Below are 23,868 nucleotides of genomic sequence, written 5' to 3' on the forward strand. Positions count from 1 at the left end.
AATACATTTTGCTTTTTATTCATGCTTCTCAAAGAAAGAAATTGAGATTGAAAAAAAATAACTTTTATTGAACATTCCAGCAGACATCAGTCTATACCAACAAAGCACAATAAATAAAATAAATCAGTCAAATTAAATGTTTTTGTTTTCCCTGAATAGCTGCTGAAAGAAAATCTTTGTAGGCCTACAACAAAAAAAGTGCATTGGGATAAAAGTGCTTTGAGCCTACTTTTTACTAGGCTACTTCTTTTCGTAAAATACCATATTTAACATTAGTTATATTATATATATAACCATTTGCTTCAACACTGACGAAATTGTGACGTCAGTCTATGTGCTACAGTACAGGCTGCAATGTGGAACGGAAGGGTGCGTTCGTCAATTCGCTTTGGAAATCTGATCAGCACTCATGGAAGGCCTCTTGTCCAATCAAATTACTTGGTCCCTTAATGACGTCGAACCCAGTGTGCGCTCCGGCGCTCTCGATGCGAATTTACGAACGCAGCCAAAATGAGAAAGCGCGTGTCCGCTTTTATTCCGAAGTCTATGCTATAGCACACAAGGGAAGAGGTCGGTAATAACGATTGTGGGTAAACACACACATATATATATATATAATACATAGTGGCCACTGGCAAGGCTGTCATAATTATAAGATGTAGCAGCATGCAGTCAATGCTCGTCTCATTCGCTGAGCAGCATGGGATGCTTACACTGTTTGATTGCGTCATCAAAACACGCCCACTATTCGGTGTAAAACATTCGGTGTTTTCACACATTCGGCCGAATACCGAATGTGCTTTATTTTGCGATATTCGGCCGAATACATTCGGTGGCCGAATGTTCGGTGCATCCCTACTCTTTTCTCTTCTCTAAGAATAGCACTTACTCTCTAGGCTTCAACATGTGAGAGACCATGTAAGTGACAAGTTCAATGTCAAATACTTGCTTTGCATATAAGACTAACTGCTTCCAATGCAAAGAGTACCTGTTGGTCTGGTTTGAACAATGTATTTAACCCCAAAGGAAGTAGTTACAAACTGAATAGCACTAACGAAAAAAATAAACCACATGATGATTAAGAGAATGAACCTCCTGAGAATCTCTTGAGACTACTGTTCTCCCTCCAGCATCGTCAGTTAAACAGCACAGCAGTTTCCTCTGGACCATGACTCAGTCAGTGCAGGAGGGATGAGAGAGAGAAACACAGAGAGAGAGACAAAGAGAGAGAGAGAAACACAGAGAGGGAGACAGAGAAAGAGCAGGTGCCAACTCTGCCAAAGGCATGGAAGGCCCGGAGTGAGGAGTGGGACTGGGCTGGACTGAGGGTGGGGGTGTTGGAGGGGCATTTTCAGGGGACAATCTGATATACTGTAGCATGTTGGTCACTTTTTGGATTCCTCTTTTCTTTAGCCAACCTGGCTATACAGACTCAAGACTATAGAGAGCAATACAACATGGTAAACCCCGACAGTCAAATTCTAAACTTGGGTACCGTAACTATTTTCATATGCTCAATTTTAAAGGTCTTAGCAATCACTCAGCCTGAGGCTACATTCCTTTTGGAGTGTGTTCAATTGAGCCCCAGTGATTGTCAGAGACGCATTAATCTCCTCAAACACATTCCTCAGCTTGCTTTGGCATGATTCATATTCTATCAAACGGTGTCTCAGTGCATCTCTCTCCTGTGAGCGGTGACAGCTTGTGGTGTTTTAAAGAAACGGTTGGTGTGAACCGAGTAACTCACACAGGAGAAAGCAGGCTACATTGAGCCTGCTCCTTCTCCTCTCCCTACGGACCAAACCAAACCAAACCAAACCGCTGTACTGATACCACAGGCAGGGCCTCCATGAATGAGAGTCACACACCTCAGCAGCCAGGCCATACACAACCACTGTTCCTCATAATTAAGCAATATCACACGATATATAATCTGTGATAATCACAGCCGTGCTGATATTCAGTATAACAGCACGACCTCGAGTGTGATAGGCCTATTGCTTTTATACAACAGTTCTACAGCGCAGAACTAGTTAACAGTAATAAGCGACAACAGATTATGATTTGTTTGTTTATTTAATCATTTATTTTGGCTCCGCCAAAAAAAAAAAGTTCCGCAACTGAACTTCAACTGGACTGTTGTCTAGTAACCTGAACACAGATGTAGTCTAATTAACAGTCATTTATTAGAACACCTGTGCGGCGGCGTGATACATATAGCTAAAAGTCCCAGTGCTGTTATACTGTAAAAGTTCCCACACCTTCTGAAACATCAAATTCAAGTACCTTTCAAGGACTTTCAAGACTCAATTCCCTCAAATTCAAGGACACAACACGGCATAGTCTGAGACAGATCTAGATGAGAATTTATATAATAGGAACTATCCGCTCACAGACAACAATTAAAAAGAGAGGCTTGAATGTGTGAACATTAGATGGTCTCTTGCCTTCTCTACCACAGCACAGCAGAACAATATGTTTTATATGTGAAATATGTGTAAAGTTAAGCAATACAGCGACTTATTTACTAGTTGACGAGCTAAGTAAAACATTTTAGAATATATATTTTTTTTTAGAGAGAGAGAGAGAGAGAGAGAGAGAGAGGGGGGGGGGGAATTCAAGCACTTTCAATAACTCATGTCTATTTTCAAAAACCTTGGTTTCTTTTTCTCAAATTCACAAACTTTCAAGGATTTCAAGGACCCGTGGGAACCCTGTGTTCTTGACACACGTCTACGTATGGTTAAAACTTACAATCATATGTTGCTTTGAAACTGTTAAATTGGTTATTTTGTTGATACTCTCTTCTCATTCTTCCTATGTACATGAATGTGATGTTGTGCACTTGATAACGGTTCTGTTAAAACGACATAATCATGACCAGGTTATCACAGAGTTGAAACTAGGATCGGATATGATCTAGTGTCTATCCCACAGGGATGAGAAAATCATGATCATTGTCATTATTAAGCATAACTATATAGGGATGGGAATCGAGAACTGGTTCCAGTTGAAAACCAGTTCCAATTGTTCGATCGATCGGAATCGTACGCCTCCAAGGTTATCGATTCCTTTTATCGATGCCGGCATGTTTTTCAGACACTTGTGTGTTGCAAAAACTCTGCGTAAGGCTTGGGCGGTTTCCAATTTTTGATACCGATAAACAGTCCCCAAATAATACCCTGATTTAGGGTTAAACCGAGGTTTTGAGTATCATGACTAGGGATATCCCGATCCGATATTGATATCGCATATCGCCGCGATATTGGTCCTGAATGCTGGATCGCAGATCGCACCAGAAAAAAAATAGGCAGCGATCTGGGGCTCGCGATCCGGCGTGTCACTCACGTGATGACAACAGTAGTCGTCTGTGGTCACAGGCATGAGAGTTGGCTAGTAGCTACCTGTGTGTCATGATGCTAGCTGGTGAAATCATAAACCATTTGCTTACGTAATTTTTCGGTTGTTTACATAGTCTGAAACTACAGATGGTAAGCTTTCAAATGATGCGTCATACATTGAAATCGGAAAAAAAATCAAGACGACACAAGTATTTGAATGTTTGTTTGTATCAATGTTTTGCTCAAGAATGGTGACTGCTAAAAACGCTGCTAACAGCTAGCGGCTAACGTTTCGTTCTAAAACGAAAGTATGTTTACAAGCCAGGTATCACTTACCGGTAGCCTCTGGCAACAGTGAATCCAACCCACAGATTATAAGTATTTAGTGATCGTTAAACTGTTGTATATTATATCGAGTGGTACTTTAAAACTTGAAGTTGCCTGTTATGAAAAAAACGAAAAGCAGGTATTGTTGACACCCCTTAGATTCTGTGACTGGTTTCTGGTCTCACCAGCAGCGTCACTAGGCTACACTTAAAAAGGGTGCTATAATTGATTTGCCATTTGTAAGAGAAGATAAATAGAATAAAAACATGAAGGCACTAAAACTACAAATCAGACAGTAACTCTTTTTTTTCTACAATGCTGAATGCTGCAGTTTAAATTGTTTTAACTGTAAACCAGTTGGTCACTGAGTACTGCAGAGTACTGTTTTTGTTGCTTGAATAAAGGCTGGCAGTCTTTAATAGCCAACTGTTGTTGTGGACTATATACTGGGGAAGTATTTGTTATTATTCAGGAGTAAAACAATAAATACAAATATCGGATTGATATCGGTATCGCAGATACCTGAAGGCCAGGTATCGGTATCGGTAGTGAAAAAATGGGATCGGGACATCCCTAGTCATGACTATCATTATTATTTTCACACAACGACAAAAATGTGCCTATAGCCTCCTGTAGGCTTATCAAATAATAACAAAATAACAGAAACGTATATAAAGCTACACTCCTATTCTAACAGCTCTAGAACATTTTCCGCTGTTCCATCATATCACGCAACTGTGTTAAGTCACATTGTCCATTTCCATTGCATCAAGTTTGGTAAAGTTCACCGGTTGTTAGGTCCTCAGGTGTAACATTTTTAATGAAAAAACAATAGGACAAAATAGTAATCCAATGTCCCTCGTAGATAAGGTAATCCTATGTCCCTCGTAATTACAGCATACAGAAGCTAGAATGTTAGGTTTGAAACATTTTCTTGACAGTTGTAAACACACGTGTCAATGGAAGAGGAAGTGGAGGAGAAGGGGGACACTCTTAAGGCGTTTATTAATATACAATTTATGATGGTATTGTATTGACAAAAAACTTCTATATTTCTATACTTCTATACTTCTATATTTCTAAACTGCTATTTTTATGAACCGAGGTTTTCGGTTCACCCGAATAACCGCCAGAGCCTACTCTGCGTCTGACGTCAAACTCTGCAGTGTAGTATCAGAACTTTTAAGTTTCACAATAAGTTTCACAATAAGGACAGTATTCAAGCGCTCACGCCTGGTATCCGTTCGCAAACCTTGTTTCAGAAAGCTGATGAAGTAGCATGTTATCTAATGTGACAAACAAAGTCAAATGAAATGCAACATTGTGGATTCTAAATGGTAGACGACCTGCACATCACTACCACTAAATAGTAACACGCTGGTTGATACTTTTCGCTCCGTGCCAGACAGCTGCCAATGGGTTAATGTGTCTTTGTCTCAAGTGAGGTCAAGGAATCGTGCATATGTTATTTATATCTTGCAGTTTTAGAGTATCTCACTTGAAATTGTATGCAAATGTTCCTTTGGTTCATTATATGGTAATTTCGTAATTATATTATTATGTTACTCTACCAATTAATGAGTAAAATGCATAGTTTAATATTGCGTATTACATATAAATGACTTATTTTCAACCTGTCTTCTATTCTTCAGGATTATATTTCCAATTCTTCATTAACGTTATTAACTTGTAAATGACCCTATTCCTCCACTTCTGGGTTTGTTGTCCAGAAATGTTTGTCTAAAGAAAGCATGTTGAAAAATAAGGCATAAAATGTAATGTCCAAATTTGAATCAGTCGGTTGAGTTTCAGCTCATAACCTTCCTGTGCTACAATGTCAGAATGTTGCCAGGCAGCTGAGGAGTATGCAGTCTGACAACATAACATTGTTTTCAGGAATGGTAGCAGTAGGAATGTAGCTGTCTATTCATGAGCACTTTACAAACAATAATTGTCAAGATGAAAAGACATCAGGATTCAAACAAATAAACTGTCATATGCTGGGTGTCACTAACGTTGAAATCAGTGTTTTGATATCACACGTTTGATATCATTTCTCATCCCGTTCCATGCATTACAATGAGCCTGATTTTGACCTCCACAGGACAGAAAGAGACCGAAAGTCGAAAGAGTTGGAGCGATCCACTCACACAACTCACACTCTTAAACCCATTGCCCTTCTTCTCTATGGGCTCATCTGAGTTCAGCCCAGCACTGTCTTCACGTCAAACCTTGGCGCACAATAAAATAAATTACACCACACAATAAAACATGATCAAGGGCCTCCATTAAAGAAGGTGGGAGGGATGTCTGAGTGGTAGGGGGCTTTACTCCTGCCGTGCCCATACCCGCCTTTCCTGCATTGATTGGTGGGCATCATGCCCAAGGTCCAGCTGCAAGGTGGCTGCCAGGCTGCTTGTGACCAGAGTGTAGCTAAGAGAGCCAGGCATGCCACATGGGCACTATCCGTTACAGTGGGACGCTGTGTACACAGTAGTGTGTGTGTGTGTATGTGTGTGTGTGTGTGTGTGTGTGTGTGTGTGTGTGCGCATGTGCATGCCTGGGCGAGAGAGAGAATGAAGAAAGAGAGAGAGAAGGGAAAGAGCGCGCGCGGGGGGGGGCAGTAAAGGAGGGGCGATCACTCTGCGCTTTGAAAATGAATGCCCATTACCCCGTCAGCCTGTCCTCATCTCCCTGCTCGAGGAACACACTGCATCTTTCTCGTGACACTCTTGGCACTCTTGGCTCTGTAATCTCCAGCCCTCTGTTTACCTCTAAAGCCCCCCCCCGGATCTGCACTGAAACCCCAGCTTCCCACTTAGCTCTCAGACAGATCTCAGAGGTTTAGCCACAACCTGTGCCATCAGCAAGGCAGAGCTAAGGCTGAACTCCCCAAGCTAGATTCATAGGATTTATCTTTAATCTTCTCCAGGTAGAACTGAAATAGTGTCAACTAAATATCGTCCGTGCTCAGACCTTGCTCTCTATGTCTGTCTCTGGAACCTCTTTTCTTCCTCTCACCTCTCACACTAATGGCACTGCTGCCACTGGCACTGTGCTTCCTGTCTGTGGGCTGTTATTACCTCTGCCCTGTTATTAGCCCCCCTGTGCGGCGCTGCGTTGTGTTGCATCGGGCCTGGAAAGGCCCACAGCTCACACAGGACACAATGAGGATCAGCGCTGTCACATTCCCTACAATCACAGTCAGCTCACATCCCCAAACCCCCAGCGGCCACCAGCCCTACAGCCTCTCCCGTCTCTATAGAGGCTATAGACCCGTCACTGGCTGTGACCCAACACAACCCCTTATTCTCTGAGGCTAGCTCTTTTAACCTACAGCCATTTGTAACACTTTATACTTTGGACTGCTTCTCTGTATCACCTTTATTCAAGAGCAGTTATCGTTCGAACTGTAAAAAGTAAGTCAAATGTAATTCATGTGGGGTGTAATCCATTGGCTCCAGGGCCTCCAAGAGAAGAGAGGGAGTTTGAGTGGTGCAGAGTAATGATGGAGAAAAGGCAGGCAGATGAGAAAAGGCCTTCCCAGGAGAGGTGTGGGAGAGGAATGATGGCTAGAGTGAGTAAGTAAGACATTTAATGGGAGAGGGAAATTGGAGGAGTAAGCACTTACCCCCACTGAGCAGCCTCATGACCAACCACAGCTCATCCTTTACCACAAATGAAGTGTAGTACGAAACTATGTTGGGGTGGTGGCACTGGCTCATGGCTTGAATCTCTTTCTGTGAGGGGAAGAGAGATAGAGAAAAAAAACATCAGTTTTATCTCCTGCAGGAAACCGGTGACAATCTAGAAGCCGACAGATTGGTCATTTCATCAAATTGAATACATTATATTGATTGAGTAGCATATTCCTTGTGTAAGGCCCTTAACACTGGAACAGCAGTGCCTTTTTACGGACTAAAAGAGCCGCCTTTTACAATGCGAAGTTGCTATTTACAAACAACGAACATAGAAAAATTGCAAAATAGCTTTATATTAGCTTATCCTGATGTGATTTTTGGAAATGTAAGGATACTGGCTTGTAGAACGCACATATCTAGGAAGTCATGAAAGGAGGGTCCTGAAATTTGCAACGATATAAAATGTTTCTTTACTCACAGGGGTCAAATAGAACCCCTCACGGCTGTTCTAGTGTTATTTGTAATTGTAAAAATAATAAACCAACTGTTAATCAGTCATTAAGCATATGTGACGTGACCTCATGGAGTTGCAAAACGGGCGCAAAGTGCAAAGGCTTCAAATTTGCGTTCAACGTTTTTTAAAGCAAAACATCTGATTTCGTTTTTTTGTCACCAGACACAAGTTAAGGTTTTGAACTACCCACTAGTTATTTTTTCGAGCAGTTTTACGATAGTTAAATACGTGTACTTAGTCAACAAAATAAGCTTATTTTTCGCCTGAATCCTGCTGGGAAATCTTCCCTTGTGGGAGGGGAGGAACTGGTTCCAGGTTGTTTCTCATTGGTCAATCGACTTGGCTACGAGAGGAGTCAGGAAGCAGAGTGCTTGTTTGTTTACTCCACTAAGACTCGTAAGGTAAGATCTTCTATTTTATGTACATAGCGAATTTGTTAGTTAAGTTAGTTACTAGTTGAAACCAGTGTGTTCGTGTATTTAGACATTTCTTTATTATTACCCACTAGCAACTAACTGAAACCACATTGTTCAGTCTGCTGGCCACCATTGTTATTAGCATGCTAGCATTGTTGTAGCTCGGTAGTCTGTCTATGTTGTAAGTACGGTCAGAGGCGCCCCGTCCATAGACATTGATGCAAACTAGTCACCTTTCGGCGAAATTCGACGTTTTTAACTCAAAATAGGTCATCCACGTGAATCATGGAGATTTGCACAAAAAAAAAAAAAAATAATAGGGGCGGGGGGGTCATGAAAGTTGTGTCGTGACGTCATCATGGGCAAAGCAGTTCGTTTCAGTGAACTCATTCATTACAATCAGTTCACTAAAAAGATTTGTCCAAAAGAGTCGTTCATCCAATCATTCAGTGCTTCTCAGAGCTTCGACTCACTGCGCGTAGTCCATTCACTGAACTGAAACACGTCAGTGTCCAGTGAGCTGAGAATGTAGGGGCGGGGCCGCCTTCGTAAATTCACTTTGCGAGTGACGGCCTCTCGTCCAATCAAATTACTTGGTCCATTATAACATTGAACCCAGTGTGGGCTGGGCTCTGGCGAATTTACGAACGCGGATAAAGGTACCGTTTTCAAACAACTGAAAGCTACTATAAATATCGTACCCTATTATGTAAAGACTTAGAATTTCACGACACTTAATTATTAAATAAAATATTTGGTACTACTTCGAGACTTTCAAGACGAGGCTTCCCACCAGTTCAGTCAGTGACACGTGACACCTGACACCTGCCTGTAATTAGTTCAGATTTCCTCGCCAGCGAGTTGCATCGTGGAGAACTGCACACACTCATGGTAAGTAACCTGTTTGAGTAATTATATTATGGGGGTGGAAAAAAATGAAGTATATATTAATAAAAAAAGAAATGCGGGTGGTGAGGTAACTTGCCATGTTAAGGTTTCTTCTAGCTTGCTAACGTAACGTAAATTAGCAATGGTTCTTCTCCATAGATTACGTTTACAAGCACACCAAATTCAGATTAAAGTCAATATGCAGGGTATTGTAACCGAATAGGTGTTTATAGGTGTTTATATGCGCTGTAGCAACTGAATATTCTGTTTACATTTGAAAGGGCAAAATAATCTGGCCGCATGTAACTGCGTATTAAGGTACACTGGGCATGCGCGTACTGGTTGAATACAGGAATATGGTGTGCATGTAACGCAGTCATTGATATCTACTTTAACATCATCAGTAGCCTAACTACTAGTAGCCTAACTGTACCACCCGCTTCAATTTGTTTTCAGAATGAGAATGAAAGAATTTGGAGAGGAAGATGCCATTATTGTGGCTCAGCTAGATGCAGGAGTGAGGTGCAAGTGGAGCTGGTCCTGGTTGAAGCTAGACTCAAAGAGTGACGTAAAGGGCAAAGAATATGTGTTCCCTATGTCTCGGTTTTTTAAAAAGATTGACAAACCAGGACATGCCCGGTGCAGCCTCTGCTGCAAAGAGATTAATTATTCAACCAAGGGCTGCCATGCCCTTGTGGCACATTGTAAAACTGCCAAACATTGCCAAAAAGTGGTGACAATTATGACCACACACAGTGTCATACCACCGTCAGCAAGTCAGGGCCCATCACAGCAGAGCCCATCAACTCAGGGTCCATCACAGCAGATCCCATCTGCTCAGGGCCCATCAGTGCAAGGCCCAGAGAAGATGAGAGAAAGAGTTACGGTGCCAGTACCCCTTTTTGAAAGGGTAGCAAATGCAGAGGTGAGTGTGCATAATTATAGTGCTATATAGATAACAACTAGCACAGATAATATAAAGTCGTAAGCCTAGACTTTGTTAATCAGAATAGGAAATCCCCCATATACAGTGAATCGCAGTATTGAATTATTTTTATAATGATGTCATATTTACTTATTACAAGCTATGTGCAAGTGGTAACATATAAAATACTAATACTATTTTCGGGGGGTTTCCAGGCAATGGTTCTTGCAGTTCTTGCAGAACATTCCCTTCCCCTCTCTATAGCCCCTGTCATCCGTGAGCTTGCTGAGACACTGGCTCTGGATAAACCAGCTCTGGCAGGCATGAAGCTATCCCGGACAGCTGCCACATACAAGATGGTCCAGGGCCTGGGGCACACCTTCTCAGAGAGGACGTTTGAGAACATTCGGTCATGCCCTTTCTCCATCAACCTGGATGAGAGCACATCAAGCTCCAATAAGAAGGTGCTGTCAATCCTTGTCAGCTACTTTAATCAGGAGCTGAAGCATGTGGTCGTCGAGCACCTTGGCTCCATTGAAGTCCTAAAGGGCACTGCTGAACATCTGGAAAAGGCCCTAGTGACCTTTTTCAAGGAACACTCAATTCCATTTACTAACATGGTTAGCATGATGATGGACTCCTGCAACGTCATGCGAGGGAGTAAGTCCGGGCTGGAGACCAGGATAAGGTCGAAGTACTGCCAGAACCTCCTGGATGTTGATGGAGATTCCTGCCACCACATCCACAATGCCGCCAAAATGTTTGCTGCGCCCTTTGGCCACTACCTTGAGCAGCTTTTCACGGACCTCCACACAGACCACCAGTGGGCTTCAGACCAGGTAATTGTCATAGATATTGTGAAATATATGCCTGTACCAGAAATACTTGTTGCATAATGGCAAATAGGCTAAGTAAGCCCTTTTTTTGCCTGTTTTCAGTTGAAATACCTGATGGAGGTATGCGAGTTTATGGGCATTCCAGGCACCAATCCACAGCGGTTTGTGGCGCATCGTTGGCTTTCAGCCTATGATGTGGGCCTCAGCACTCGCCGAATGTTCCCTGCATTTAAGGTGCTCTACTTCGGGTTCCTCAGTCAGGCAGACCAGACCCTTTACAAAGCAGTCCTAGAGGAGATGTACAAGGACCACAGTGTTGGTGAGCGGGCAAAGGCCAGGATCCAATTTTTCCACCAGGACCTAAAAAAAAAAGGTAAAATTCTTTAAATGAATCTAATATTGTAAAGAGGGGGCTCAGCCGCCCACAATCTTATGTGATTAATCCTCTTGTATACTGTATGTATTCCAAAATACATTGTATTTCATCTCTCTCTTCCAGGAATGACGCAAGTTGGGAAGGACAGGAAAGAAAGGGTGTGGAAGAAGCTCTGGTTTGAGAGTCGCAAAACAGACCTCCAGCTGAGCATTTACCTCGGCGTCCTTCCCATCATGAAGGAGTATGTGATGGTGTTCCAGGTGTGTATTTTCACATAATGAATTAGTGAATTATCAATCTCTGATACATAAACTAAATAGGCCTATCCTTGTATTCTCTCATTAGTTAGATTGTGATATAAACAGACCCTCAACTGCAAGTCATGTCTGTGTATGGTAATAGAATTGTTGTAGCATTTTATAATAATGCCACTATTCACAGGGCAGCCAAACCCTTGTCCACAAGCTGCATGACAAGCAGCTTGAGGTTGTGAAAACCTTCATGGGGTGCTTTATCAAGGCTGAGAATCTCCACACCACCCCAAAGAAGCTCATGGAGTTGGACTTCAAAGACAAAATGCTGCCTCTCTGTGAGCTGTATGTCGGACAGGTGGCGGAGAAACTGAAGGCAGAAAATCCACGCAATCAGGTTAGTAAATGTATTAAAAATGGCAAATCAAACATTTATACATTTCTCCAGGTAAAATGATTTAATTGCAATCGTTTTAATGTTTTCCAGACTGTGCTAGAGTTTCTGGAAACAGCGAAGACTGCATACATGTCGACAGCGGCATATATGCAGAAAAAGCTGCCACTGGACAGCAGGACCCTGCAGTCACTGTCTGCTTTGGACCCATTGGTGAGAGGACACTCCGAGACGGGCATCCTCCTGAAGCGGCTGGCAGGGATGATGAGCCACTTGGTGCCACCCCAATTTGACGTGCCAATGGAAGTGATCAAATTCAGCAATGATCCCCTACTTCCCCTGTACATTGATGGGGACAACATGGGTAACTGGTGGGCAAATATTATTGACACTGGAAGGTACCCAGGCCTCAACCATGTGGTTCGAGCGGCACTCTCCATTTTCCATGGACCAATGGTGGAGTCATCATTCAGTGCCATGGGAGATATAATTGACTCCAAAAGCACCAAAATGAGCATGGACACTTTTAATGCCATCCAGACCACCAAGTATGCCCTCAGGTCCAGGGGTCAGACAGCGATCCAGATGTTCAGGAGAGAGAATGTCAAGTTCTCAAAGGTTGACAAGGTCCTATGCAAGAACATCCACACTGCAGGCTCAAAGGACAAGGCTCGCAGACAACAGGCCCTGTTAAAGAAAAAAGGGAGGCAGGAAGAGTTTGGTTGCCAGCCAACAACCAGTGCTGCACAAAGCAGGAAGACTGCAGTGGAGGAGGACAGGCAAGCCACAGTGAGGCACATGGCTGCTCAAAAAAGAAAAAAAGCATGGAAGTGCTGGTACAGGCAAAAAAGCCAAAAAAGCACAAGTGATGTGCTTGGTGGGATGGACTGGAGTGGGTGGATGGTTGGGGTATTCATCAGAATTGGTTTTATTTGTTAAAAAATAAATGTTATTTGTAGTTCAACATTGTTCAAAATATATTATACATCTAATTCTAATGCGTTTTCATTATTGTTACCACTGCTTCATAGATCTGAATAACACTGACAGGCTTTATATGTGTCCCTTGAACAGAGCTTGTATAGAAAAATGATGCATTGCATCATGGGAAGGTGCCTGGGCGCCGCGCAATGATAATTTCCGTCGTTTTCAGTGAAAAAAATGTTGTCACCTTTTTGGGCCATCACCAGTTTGCACGCCTGCATAGAGGCAACCAAGGCAATTGCTTGGGGCCACCAAACAAAAAGGGCCTTTTTGTCAAACTAAAACTGTCCTTGGATGAATGTATTTTCAATGGAAATCATGGCATTCAGCGTTCAGTCGCTCTGAGTCTGCTCGCGCTGCGCTGCGCTCGCGCTGCGCATACATTCATCCAAGGACAGTTTTAGTTTGACAAGCTAAACAATATGAGGGTAGTTAAGAGTTTAACTACTTTTCATTGTGAAATAGCTAGTTTGGTAAAGTATTCCCTGCAATTACGGCGTTATTATATGATCTATAACACCACGGACATCCATATCCGTAACCACTATTGGCAGTATCCACGCCGCTGCCCCGCCGCTGCCCCGCCCCCTTCTAGCTTGAAATTGACTTCTAGCTGCCTCTCAACTGTCAGCAGCAATCATGAAGCGATCGCACATTTCTGGTCACCAAAAAAGAAACGAGAAGACAATGAAAAACGACACCAGGATAGTGGTAAGTGGATAGAAGCTGCAGAGTGCAAAAATGTAAATAAGATGCAGAGTGCAAAATAAGTAAGATGGCAGGCAGACAGACAGACAGACAGACAAGCAGGCAGGCAGGCAGGCAAGCAGGCATGCAGACAGACAGACAGACCCAGTGGAGTCATGTAAAATGTAAATAAGAACACCAGCGGTTTCAGAATATACTTGTTTATTGCTTTTTTGATTTATTTGTTTATTTATTTGTTGTTCTTGCTCTGTTTGATATTACATATTAATGTTGCTGTTTCAGAATGTGAAAACACCAGCAGTTTCAGAATGTAAGTGTGTTAAGAGTTCTAATAAGCACCATTGTGAGTTGATATTTCATTATTTATATTGCTCCAATTTGATGTTACTACACATGGCTCCTTTGTTGATCAAATACTCGGACGTGTGTGTGACTGTTAATTAATACATTATGACATTTATAATGAATTCCTTTGTTTCAGACTGTTTTTTTACTTACACACACACAAGCGCGCGCATATGCGCGAACTTCGTAAAACCGTATTATATTTTAGTGTCAGGGAAATAACTAAATTTTAAAATGTCCACATCGTCACCCGCCTAAGACCCTTACCAGGGGCCTCCATAATGTTGTTTGCTTAGGGCCCCCAAAAGTCTAGGGGCTCCACTGAGTACGGTTAGTATGTCTACGTTGTCAAAGTTGTAAGACTCATGTTCAGTGTGTAATACTGGAATACTGTAACATGTCAAGTGTAATAGATTACAGAAATGTTAAAAGTTTAAAAACATATGTTGCTTTCTTTGTTATGAACGAGCTAGCCGCTAACACTACTCTGAGCACTTTAGGTAATTATCATTGTCATGTATTAGGCTAGCTATTTTATGAACATGGTATGGTAGTATTTTATGAATATGGAGTGCCAGTAACTGTAGGCAATATTTTAATGTACTATCTTCTTTCTGTTGCAGCTTTGATGCCCCCCACCCCACCAGACACAGCAGCTCAACAACTCACTGGCAATATTTTGTTGAATAACGAGAACAGTTGGGCATAGATACAGCATTTTGAACTGTGTCATGATTTATTATCTATTGATAGTCAATTCACAGACCTTGCATGCTTACCTGTGTATAGTCTGTTGTATGTTCTCAGTTGTTGCCCTCAGTTCCCACTATACTTGTACTTGAAACTTGAAACTGAACTATAAGGCTGGACATTGACTACTGAGCACTACACTATTTCCAGCACAAGACATCAGCAAATTACTCTTAATGCCTCCATAATAATAAGCTGGCTAATTAGCTACAGTAATAACATTGCTAGGTGATAATGTTAGCAATATCTAGCTACGTACTGTAAACTTCTCTTTGAAAAGTCTATCTGACCCAGTGACTAACACTAATGTTTGCACACTGATTGTACTTTGCACAGCTTGTCGCACTATTGTTCTGCTGTAGTGCGACTACCATCACTTATACTTATCACTTTATTACTTATTATTGTGACTATGTACCTTGTTGAAGAACCAAAGCTAAATATTTGTATTCTTGTGTACTGTAAAATAAATTCTGATTGAAGACTTTTTTGTATCATTAAAAGACTAACAATAACAGTTACAACAACCATAAATAATAATAAGCTGGGTAATTCTAGAGGGGGAGTGGTTGGGGGTGGGGTTGACCAGCTATTGTTACCGCCCATTACCTGCCGGTGTGAAGGTGTGAAAAAGTCCCAAATCTTTGAAAGCCGTTTTCTCAGGATTTAGTTTTCAGGGTTAACAAGTTTCAAATACTCATGTCGTCTTAACTCTTTGTTCCCGATGTCTATGTATGACACATCATTTGAAAGCTTACAATCTGTAGTTTAAGCATATGTAAAAAACAGAAAAATGACTTTGCCCCCTCCTTGATCATTCCACCAGATCGCGTCACATATATAGTGTTGAAGCAGCTCATAGATTAGGCTTACCCTAATCAGTTTGTAACTGCTAAGAGCTGAGGCGGAGAGCAGTGGTCCTGCAGGGACACAAGGTCTCTCGATTTCCCTGGCCAATCAGAGCATGACTGATTACCTGAGATAAGGGTCTGGGTGGGACGTCACATACTGGGTGTTCCAGGTATGAACCAGTAGATAAAAGGAGGTCTGACACTAAAATGTGGTATTATTTCTACGTTCCAGAGCTAGGGTTGGGCAGCTTATACTGTGACAAGACTGCCTTTCTCATTCTGAGTAGCCTACATATTTATTCATTGGTCGATCGATGTGGCTACGGGGGAGGAGGCAGGAAGCAGCATGCTATTTGTTTACTCCACAAAGACTCGTAAGTCTCTCGTAAGGTAAGGGTCTTCTATGTATGTACATAGCGCCTTTGTTAGTTAAGTTAGTTGTTAAGTTACTATTTGAAACCAGTGTGTTCGTGTATTTAGACAATTCTTTATTATTTACCCATTAGCAACTAACCGAAACCACAGTCTGCACTGAGCTAGCCAAAACCTTTGTTTGTTAGCTACGGTAGTCAGCCGACGTTGTAAGTACGGTTAGTATGTCTACGTTGTAAAAGTTGTGTGTAAGACTCATGTTCAGTGTGTAATACTGAAATACTGTAACATGTCAAGTGTAATAGATTACAGAAATGCTTAAAGTTTGTGTTCATGTTGTGTTGCTTCCTTTGTTATGAACAAGCTAGCCGCTAGTTGGCTTTAAGCCAAACACACTACTCTGTGATGATTTTCAATACATCTCATATTTAATTTTTTTAACAGGTTATGGTAGTATTTTATGAATATGGAGTGCCAGTAACTGTAGGCAATATTTGAATGTACTGTTTAATGTTTAATCTTCCTTCTGTTGCAGCTTTGATGCCCCCCACCAGACACAGCAGCTCAGAACATGACTGCCTAGCTCAATAGAGCCAAGTGCTCATTGAAGTACACCATACTCTCTGGCAATATTTTGTCAAGATCAGAGAATTCTGTTCTGATGAGGCAAAATACACCACATGTCTGTGCCCACCAAACTCCACAGTGCCTCAGAACAAGGCTGTCCATTTGTAGCCGCAGGAGAAACACACTGGAGCAATGCAGAAATTGCACACTACCTGACTACTCAAAAGAAATACCTGAACACTAGAATTTCATCGGATTGTACTTTGCACAGCTTGTTGCTCTAATTGATTGCACTTTAGTTCTGCTGTAGTGCGACTACCATCACTTATACTTATCACTTTATTACTTATCATTACTTACCGTATTTTCCGGACTATAAGTCGCGCTTTTTTTCATAGTTTGGCTGGTCCTGAGACTTAGTCAGGTGAGACTTATATATCAATAGATATCATTTCATACTGACTGACATGAACCAAGGAGTAAACATTACCGTCTACAGCCGACAGAGGGCGCTCTGGGCCGCTCTGGGCTTGTGACAACTATATGCTGCTCCTATACCCCTGAAGAAATTGTCTAAAACATTAGCTTGTTGAAGCTAAGCAAACGGTAGCTTGGTGAACTTGCTTACTGGTAACTTGCTTGTTGGACTCGCTGGCTTGTTATGTTAATTTAGCCTATTCAGCCTCCCAGGTATGTTCTTTATGCTATTGTGTTGCTGAATAACTGTGTGGTGGCCTGGGAAAACCCTTCACATGGTGGCATTTTGTCATTTTCATTTTTTTATATTTCCACAAATTAGAAGTTCTCAGCTATTCATAACTGGTTGAATGACCGAGATAGCCCTTTATTTAAAAAAGTTATGAGCATTTTAATGTATCATGTCAAAAAAAGTGAAAGGTGATTTCTCCCCCTTTCTCCTCTGGGTCGGGGGAGGAGCCTATGCAGATCGTCCGGTCTCGTTTGTCTGCTTGTGATGCGGTGTTAGTCTGCTCGCCTCGTCGGTATGCGAGGGACAGATCCAATTTTGTGTGTCTTCTAGTTAAGATGTTATTACTTTATGCTTATATTGTGAGCATCAGTAAACTGGCAATAACACAGGTGGAAGTATCGTCTCTCCTTTCGCTCATGTGTGCGTGCGTTGCTTAACTGAGAATGAGGAAATGAGGAAATGATAATGACCTTGTTTCTCTAGCAAACTACCCACCACAAAAACATAAAAATAAGTACTTTCTCTTTTGTTTTCTTAAAATGTTTATTCACCATAATGTAGTATGGAGTTCAAAGTACTAGAATACCACATAATATCAAATCGCCAAAATCGCGATTTCCATCTATTTTTGCTCTTTGCCACGAACGAACGCCAGCGACATCCGACGGGTTTTCCCAGGCCACTACACAACTGTTAATGTGTTATGTTCGCCAATGTGAGACGTTAATTTTTTATGACGCGATCAAACAGTGCAAGCAACCCATGCTGTTCTGTAAATGAGACGAGCATTGAGTGATGAATACCTACTGCCAAGTAATATAATTACAGCAAACATGTCGGCAGTTTGGTATCTGTTCTCTGACTCTGAAAGACAACAAGAGGCACATTCGGATATTATAGACTTCCGGTTTCGTGTCTTCAAAATAAAAGCGCGAGTTAAGCGTTGTTGAAAATCAATGACACGTCGCTCGTAACTGGTCGCAGCCATGTTGTTTATTTGCGACGCACCGACGCACATTACGCAAGTCGACGTATTGACGTAGTCGATTACGTCGACGCGTCGTCCCAGCCCTACTTAGGTAATACCTTGCTAGGTAATAATGTTAGCTATAGCTATCTGACCCAGTGACTAACACTGACACATATTGACAGCTGACAGCAATCTAGGGAGTGGTTGGGGGTGGGGTTAACCAGCTATTGTTACCACCCATTACCTGGCTGTGTGAAGTTGTGAAAAAGAACCAAATCTTTAAACAGCTATTTCTCAGGATTGTGATTTCAGGGGTAGCAACTTTCAAATACTCATTTCACCAGACGCTGTCACATATTTGATCTGGTCCACCACCAGCACACCTGATTCAACTAATCAAATACAAAGCAATTATGATTTGTACTTGATTAGTTGAATCAGGTGTGCTGGTGGTGGAACAGATCACATATGTGGAGCGGCTGGGGGTCCCCGGGGAGAGGTTTGAGAACCACTGTTCTAAAGCAACAACAAAAGGTCAGTAGTTTATGTTCCCTCCCTTCTCTCCAGTTGCACACTAGTGAGCTTCTGTGCGTCAGATCCCTGCATCTTGAGAAGAGGGAGAACTGAGGTAATCTTGGCAGTGCCGCCTAATCCATCACTCCAGTGCAGCCCTTCTGTCTATAGTAGATCAAATCAAATCAAATCAAATTTTATTTGTATAGCGCATTTCTTCTTCTTCTTTCGTGTAACGTCAGAGGTCCAACTCGGTGTCACGTAGCCATGCCCGCATCTCTGGTTCTAGGTCGAAGAGGCTGGCTTCTGAGGGTGGTCTATATAAGGGGCAGATGGTGATTATGTGGTCGGCGGTCTGCTCTGGGTCACCGCACTCGCATGCCGCACTGTCCGCCAGGCCCCACGCCTTCATTGATGTTTTAAAGCGACCGACACCAGTTCGTAGACGGTTCAGTGTGGTCCATTGCCGGCGTGGTAGGTCGTCTCCTCCAATGGCGCCATCTCCTGGGTCCCAGATGTAGCGGTGGATTCGGGAGGGCCCGTCTGACTCCCACTCCTGCTTCCAAGCTGCTGCCAACCATGCATCTCTGGAGATGTCCTCAGATGTGGAGTTGAGCATGGCTTGTGCTGCCTTGTTGTAAGGCAGCACAAGCCTTCTTACAAGATGCAACTCAATGCGCTTCACACAATGAAAATGTTCAGTCAATCAGTCAATCAATCAATCAATACTGACAGAGCCGCAAGCAGGCAAAAGTAAAAAACCTGTATACTATGTAGCCAGGAAAAATTCCCTTGCAGCCCTCTACCAATAGAGCGACTACTAGCCAGTTTGCTTACCAGTACCCAGCGGTCCCCCAGGGGAGGCCAAGGACCACCGGCACAAAGCAAGCAAGCAAGGGCAAAAACCTGTACACCATGTATCCAGGAAAAATTCCTTGCATATTATCGGCGTACACACTGTCCATAAAGATGGAGCATTCTACAAGTACTGGCTAAGGCCGTGTTCACACTTGACTTCTTTTTAAAGAAAAAAGCGCGGCCTTCAGCACCTTTTTAAATACAACCCTATGGGAAAAGGAAAACAACTTTTAAAAAGCGTGAGAAAAGCTTTTTCAGTTGAATTTATAAAAAAATTCAGAAAGGCGCTGTGTGATGTCAAGCGCCTTTCTGACAGCTGACCAATCAGGACGAGGAGAGTAGGTACGCGTGTACCTTCCCTAGTAACCTACTTCCTAGCTACCGGTGCTCCGAGACGTCAGACCCATCAAGATGGACAAAAACAATGTAGCACTACCAGTTGAACAACTCGTGATTGCTACTGGTATTTCATAACGTGGTTCCAGTGTTAGCAGCATTCGGCAGAAATCTTCATTTTCCGCAACACTGTTGCAAATATACCCAGTTCAACACAACACACTTTGCAAATATACCCAGCGATAGACTTGGTAATAGTCGTAGCCTCGGGGAGTTAAAGGGAAGCCTTGTCTGCCTCTTAGACATGACTACATCGTCATGATTACAAAGATGCCACTTGAAATGCATGAAATCCAAGTTTATTGCATATTCGCCGAGTATTTGACTGACTGTCAGTCACGAATGGTCCCAGTATTGTGGCTTCAAGTTGGGTTGTAATTGGGCTTGCTGCAGAGCACGATATGTTATTGCTGATATTTTTTTTAATCCTGTTCTTTTACCAACTGCTAAGACAACAATAAAGTAAACTAGTTACTTTAGCTAGCTAAAGATATTGGCCCCCCAAAACATTTTACAACTTGTTATAATTATGTTACGATGTTTCTCCGCATTGAAGGTATATAAGCAACGCAGGGTGCGCTCGTAAATTCGCTTTGAGAGCGCCGGAGCGCACACGGGGTTCAACGTCAGAAAGGGACCAGGTAATTTGATTGGACAAGAGGCATTCCATGAGTGCTGATCAGATTTCCAGGGCGAATTTACGAACGCAGCTAGCGAACAGAAGACGAAAAAAAACGTCAGATCAGATATGTAAACTGGTTATTTTGATAAACTGGACACATTTTGGGAATATATATGGTTACTTTCTCGCTTGAAAACATATTAAAACTTCATAAAATGACATGTTAACACTTGTAGAGGCAAGAGTACAGCTTTTAGCCAATGGGGGTTTAAAATGGAGGATTTAAATTGCCCGCTGCCAAGTCAACTGGCAATCACTCCACACCAGGCGACTGACCCACTGGTATCAGTTCATCTATAAATCCATCATCGGCAAATCCCCCCCCTACCTCTGCTTACTACTACTGAACTTCTCATCCAGCACACGCAATCTCCGCTCCAACAAATATATCACTCTGGTCCCCCCCAAAGTCCGCACCTCCTTTGGCCGTCATTCTTTTCAGTTTGCTGCCCCCACTGACTGGAATGTGTTGCAGTTGACACTAAAACTCACCACTCTAATCGCGTTACCCACTTTTAAACACTCACTTTTAGATGTTGTCTCGGATCACTGCACCTGCTTTTAAGTTAACTTCCTACTGGTCCCTGCTGTCTTTTACATATTGTGTTGTGATATATAGATGTTTTTGATACTTGTGTATGGCATTCATGTTTTATATTGTATATATTGGGCTGTGTTCTATATCGTATATACTGTGTTGTGTTTTGTGTATAGACTTGCCTCTGTTCTGCCAATTGGCCAGATCGTCACTGTAAATGAGAATTGGTTCTCAATTGACTTATCTGGTTAAATAAAGGTTAAATAAAATAAATAAAATAAATGTGTCCTCTAGTTGCATAAACATAATCCTACCTCTAGCTAACTATTTTTCAATGGAGATATAGACAATAAACCTGGGCTATATTATAATAACCTATACTTTTTAAGGGTAAACAAAGAATGCATTTCAGATGACAAACCCCAACTGACACACAGATCGAAAACATTTGTTAAAGCAAAGTGATCAATCAATAGATGCTTGTGAGTCCACTGGGGGGAATTTAATCACGCTGTTCCATCAAAGTAATGCCTAGCTTACACAACATGCACTGCCAGCACTCTCCCTTAGATACTACCACACCATCACTATTAAACCTGGGTTCTGCTGTCCAAGAAAGTGCCTCTACCAGGAGTACAAAGCCTAGGCCAAACCAAGCAGCTTAGGCCTATGACAGGAGAACACCTGCAATTAATCATGATAGGGGTGGATACTAGGGATGGACGGTTTTTCGGTTAAACCGAAAACCGGGATTTATAAAAATAGAAACTTTTTTTATCAAAACCGTTTTTATTTTTTTTATTTTTTATTTTTTAGAAGAATAAAGTAGAATAAGAATAAAACTGGAACATGTCACATGTTTGTCGTGTGTGAAAATAACAATGATACAGTCTGAATCTGCCGCGCAATGAGTGAGAGGTTTGGTCAGTTGTGAAGAATAACTGAGGATTAATATCTAATTGGGATTATATTTAAGGGTAACGAATCACTCTATGGGAAAGATAGTTGCCTTCAGTTATTGGTAGATAGGAAAGGTTTTTTACAATTACTCGCTTACATTTAATAGGATCATTTTCGCTGCTCTCTGTAAAGCGCATTGGGTCACTTTTGTGAGAAATGCGCTATAGAAATAAAATCATGTGATTTGATATCAATCAATCAATCAAACTTTATTTATGTTCTATAGCACAAATCATGCATTGAATGTAACTCCAAGTGCAGTATTTACTAAACCACAATATAATAAAACAAGAGCTATACGGATCAAGAGTGTTTGTGCACAGCGCCACTGTGTGTGAAGGCGCTACTGAAAGTGATGACAGAACGCATGTCTCAGAAGATACGCGGTCACTTAGTGACGCAAAGGTAGTTCTGTATTTATCTCTATCTGTATTAGTACATTTATTTTGAAAGCTCTATTTTGACAGCTCTACCATGGGCACTTTTATTTTGATGGGGCATTCTTTGTTGATTGACTTACGACAGTTCAGGACGAGTCAGTCTCGCGGCATGTGGTTTTTATGAAAATCTGCATGGTTTGTATGTTCACTGCATAATTCTAAGTCTAATATTTCAGTGATTATTGAGCAGTATTCAAATATTTAAATACATTGAGCAGCAGCTGAAACTTTGTCTAAGAACCAAGATATTGAGAAAGCAGTTCATTCAATGAAGACGCTGTTCCAAGAGATGATCTTCCGTGCAGGCGTGCACCCTGGATCAGCGGAGCTGGTGTGTTAAGTGTTCATGTGTTTTCATGTATGGTGTAGCTTACAAAAGTCTGCCTTTCCACTTATATTTGTGAAACTAAGTAGCCTAAATGTGTTGCGACTGTGCTTACGGTGTTTTAATGGTGTTCGACATGAGTGTATTGTAGCAGTAGGGCTCAATTATTTGAAATTGGCGCTTTTTTATTTTTTATTTTTTTAATTTATTTTTCGGTTAACCGGAAAACCCCGGTTTTACTCTCTGACGGTTTTTCGGTTTCAATAATTGGAAACCGTCCATCCCTAGTGGATACTGAAGACATAGGGAACAAAGCTAATCTGACCATGACATTCAAGTACAGGCAACTCAGGACCATTTGCCACTGACACAGCATTACTTTTGAGGAAATCTTTGACTTGTATTTCTTTGAGTTCCTTGAGAGAGCAACAGAAGAATCTGATATAATTTCCTGTGCAGAATTCTTCGGATTGGCCCCTCACCTTTCGGACCAATGCTGGATTTAATCATCCCAAAAATGTTGTATCATTTCCAGTCTGTTGGGCCAGACAGCCAGCTCATCTCTAACCAGATAACACTGTAGAGGGAAGAATAACAATGACATAACCCATTGGCTATGGCTGGACTTTAACGTTTACTGTCTCTAGTTCAGCCTCTATGTCTCTCTCTTTCCCTCCCTCTCATTCCATTTCCCAGAACAGTGGAAGTGGTGGTGGACCCCGGCTCGGTTGGCCAGGGTCGACCTCTGAGGAGGGGAACAATAGCATGATGAGGAGGATATGGCATGGTGGTGGTTTGCAGACAATGTGTTCAATATTTACGACTAGTGATGCTCCGATCTGATCGGCGCCGATCGGTATCGGCCGATATGGCCTTGATCGGTTTTGATCGGAGTTCTCAAAACGGCCGATCAAACATGACCGATCAGTTTACAAAATGGCGTCGCCAGTCTGGAAATATTACACAGTGTCGGAAAGAGACAACAAATATG

The 23,868-nt window shown here is 42.0% G+C and overlaps 1 protein-coding gene across 1 annotated transcript in view; it reads right to left on the reverse strand.

Moving 5' to 3' along the window:
• The window catches only part of LOC308174189 (serine/threonine-protein kinase OSR1-like), a gene marked incomplete at its 5' end in the record, with an annotated part of 120,989 nt that overhangs the window by 61,308 nt on the left and 35,813 nt on the right, over positions 1–23,868 (reverse strand). The window contains one exon of the mRNA XM_080549271.1: positions 7,300–7,408. Within this exon, the coding sequence (XP_080405397.1) occupies positions 7,300–7,408 (109 nt within the window). The remainder of the gene's footprint in view (positions 1–7,299; positions 7,409–23,868) is intronic.

This window comes from Nansenia antarctica (genome assembly GCF_963989245.1).
Source record: "Nansenia antarctica genome assembly, chromosome: 19".
In the NCBI taxonomy this organism is placed as follows: Eukaryota; Metazoa; Chordata; class Actinopteri; order Argentiniformes; family Microstomatidae; genus Nansenia; species Nansenia antarctica.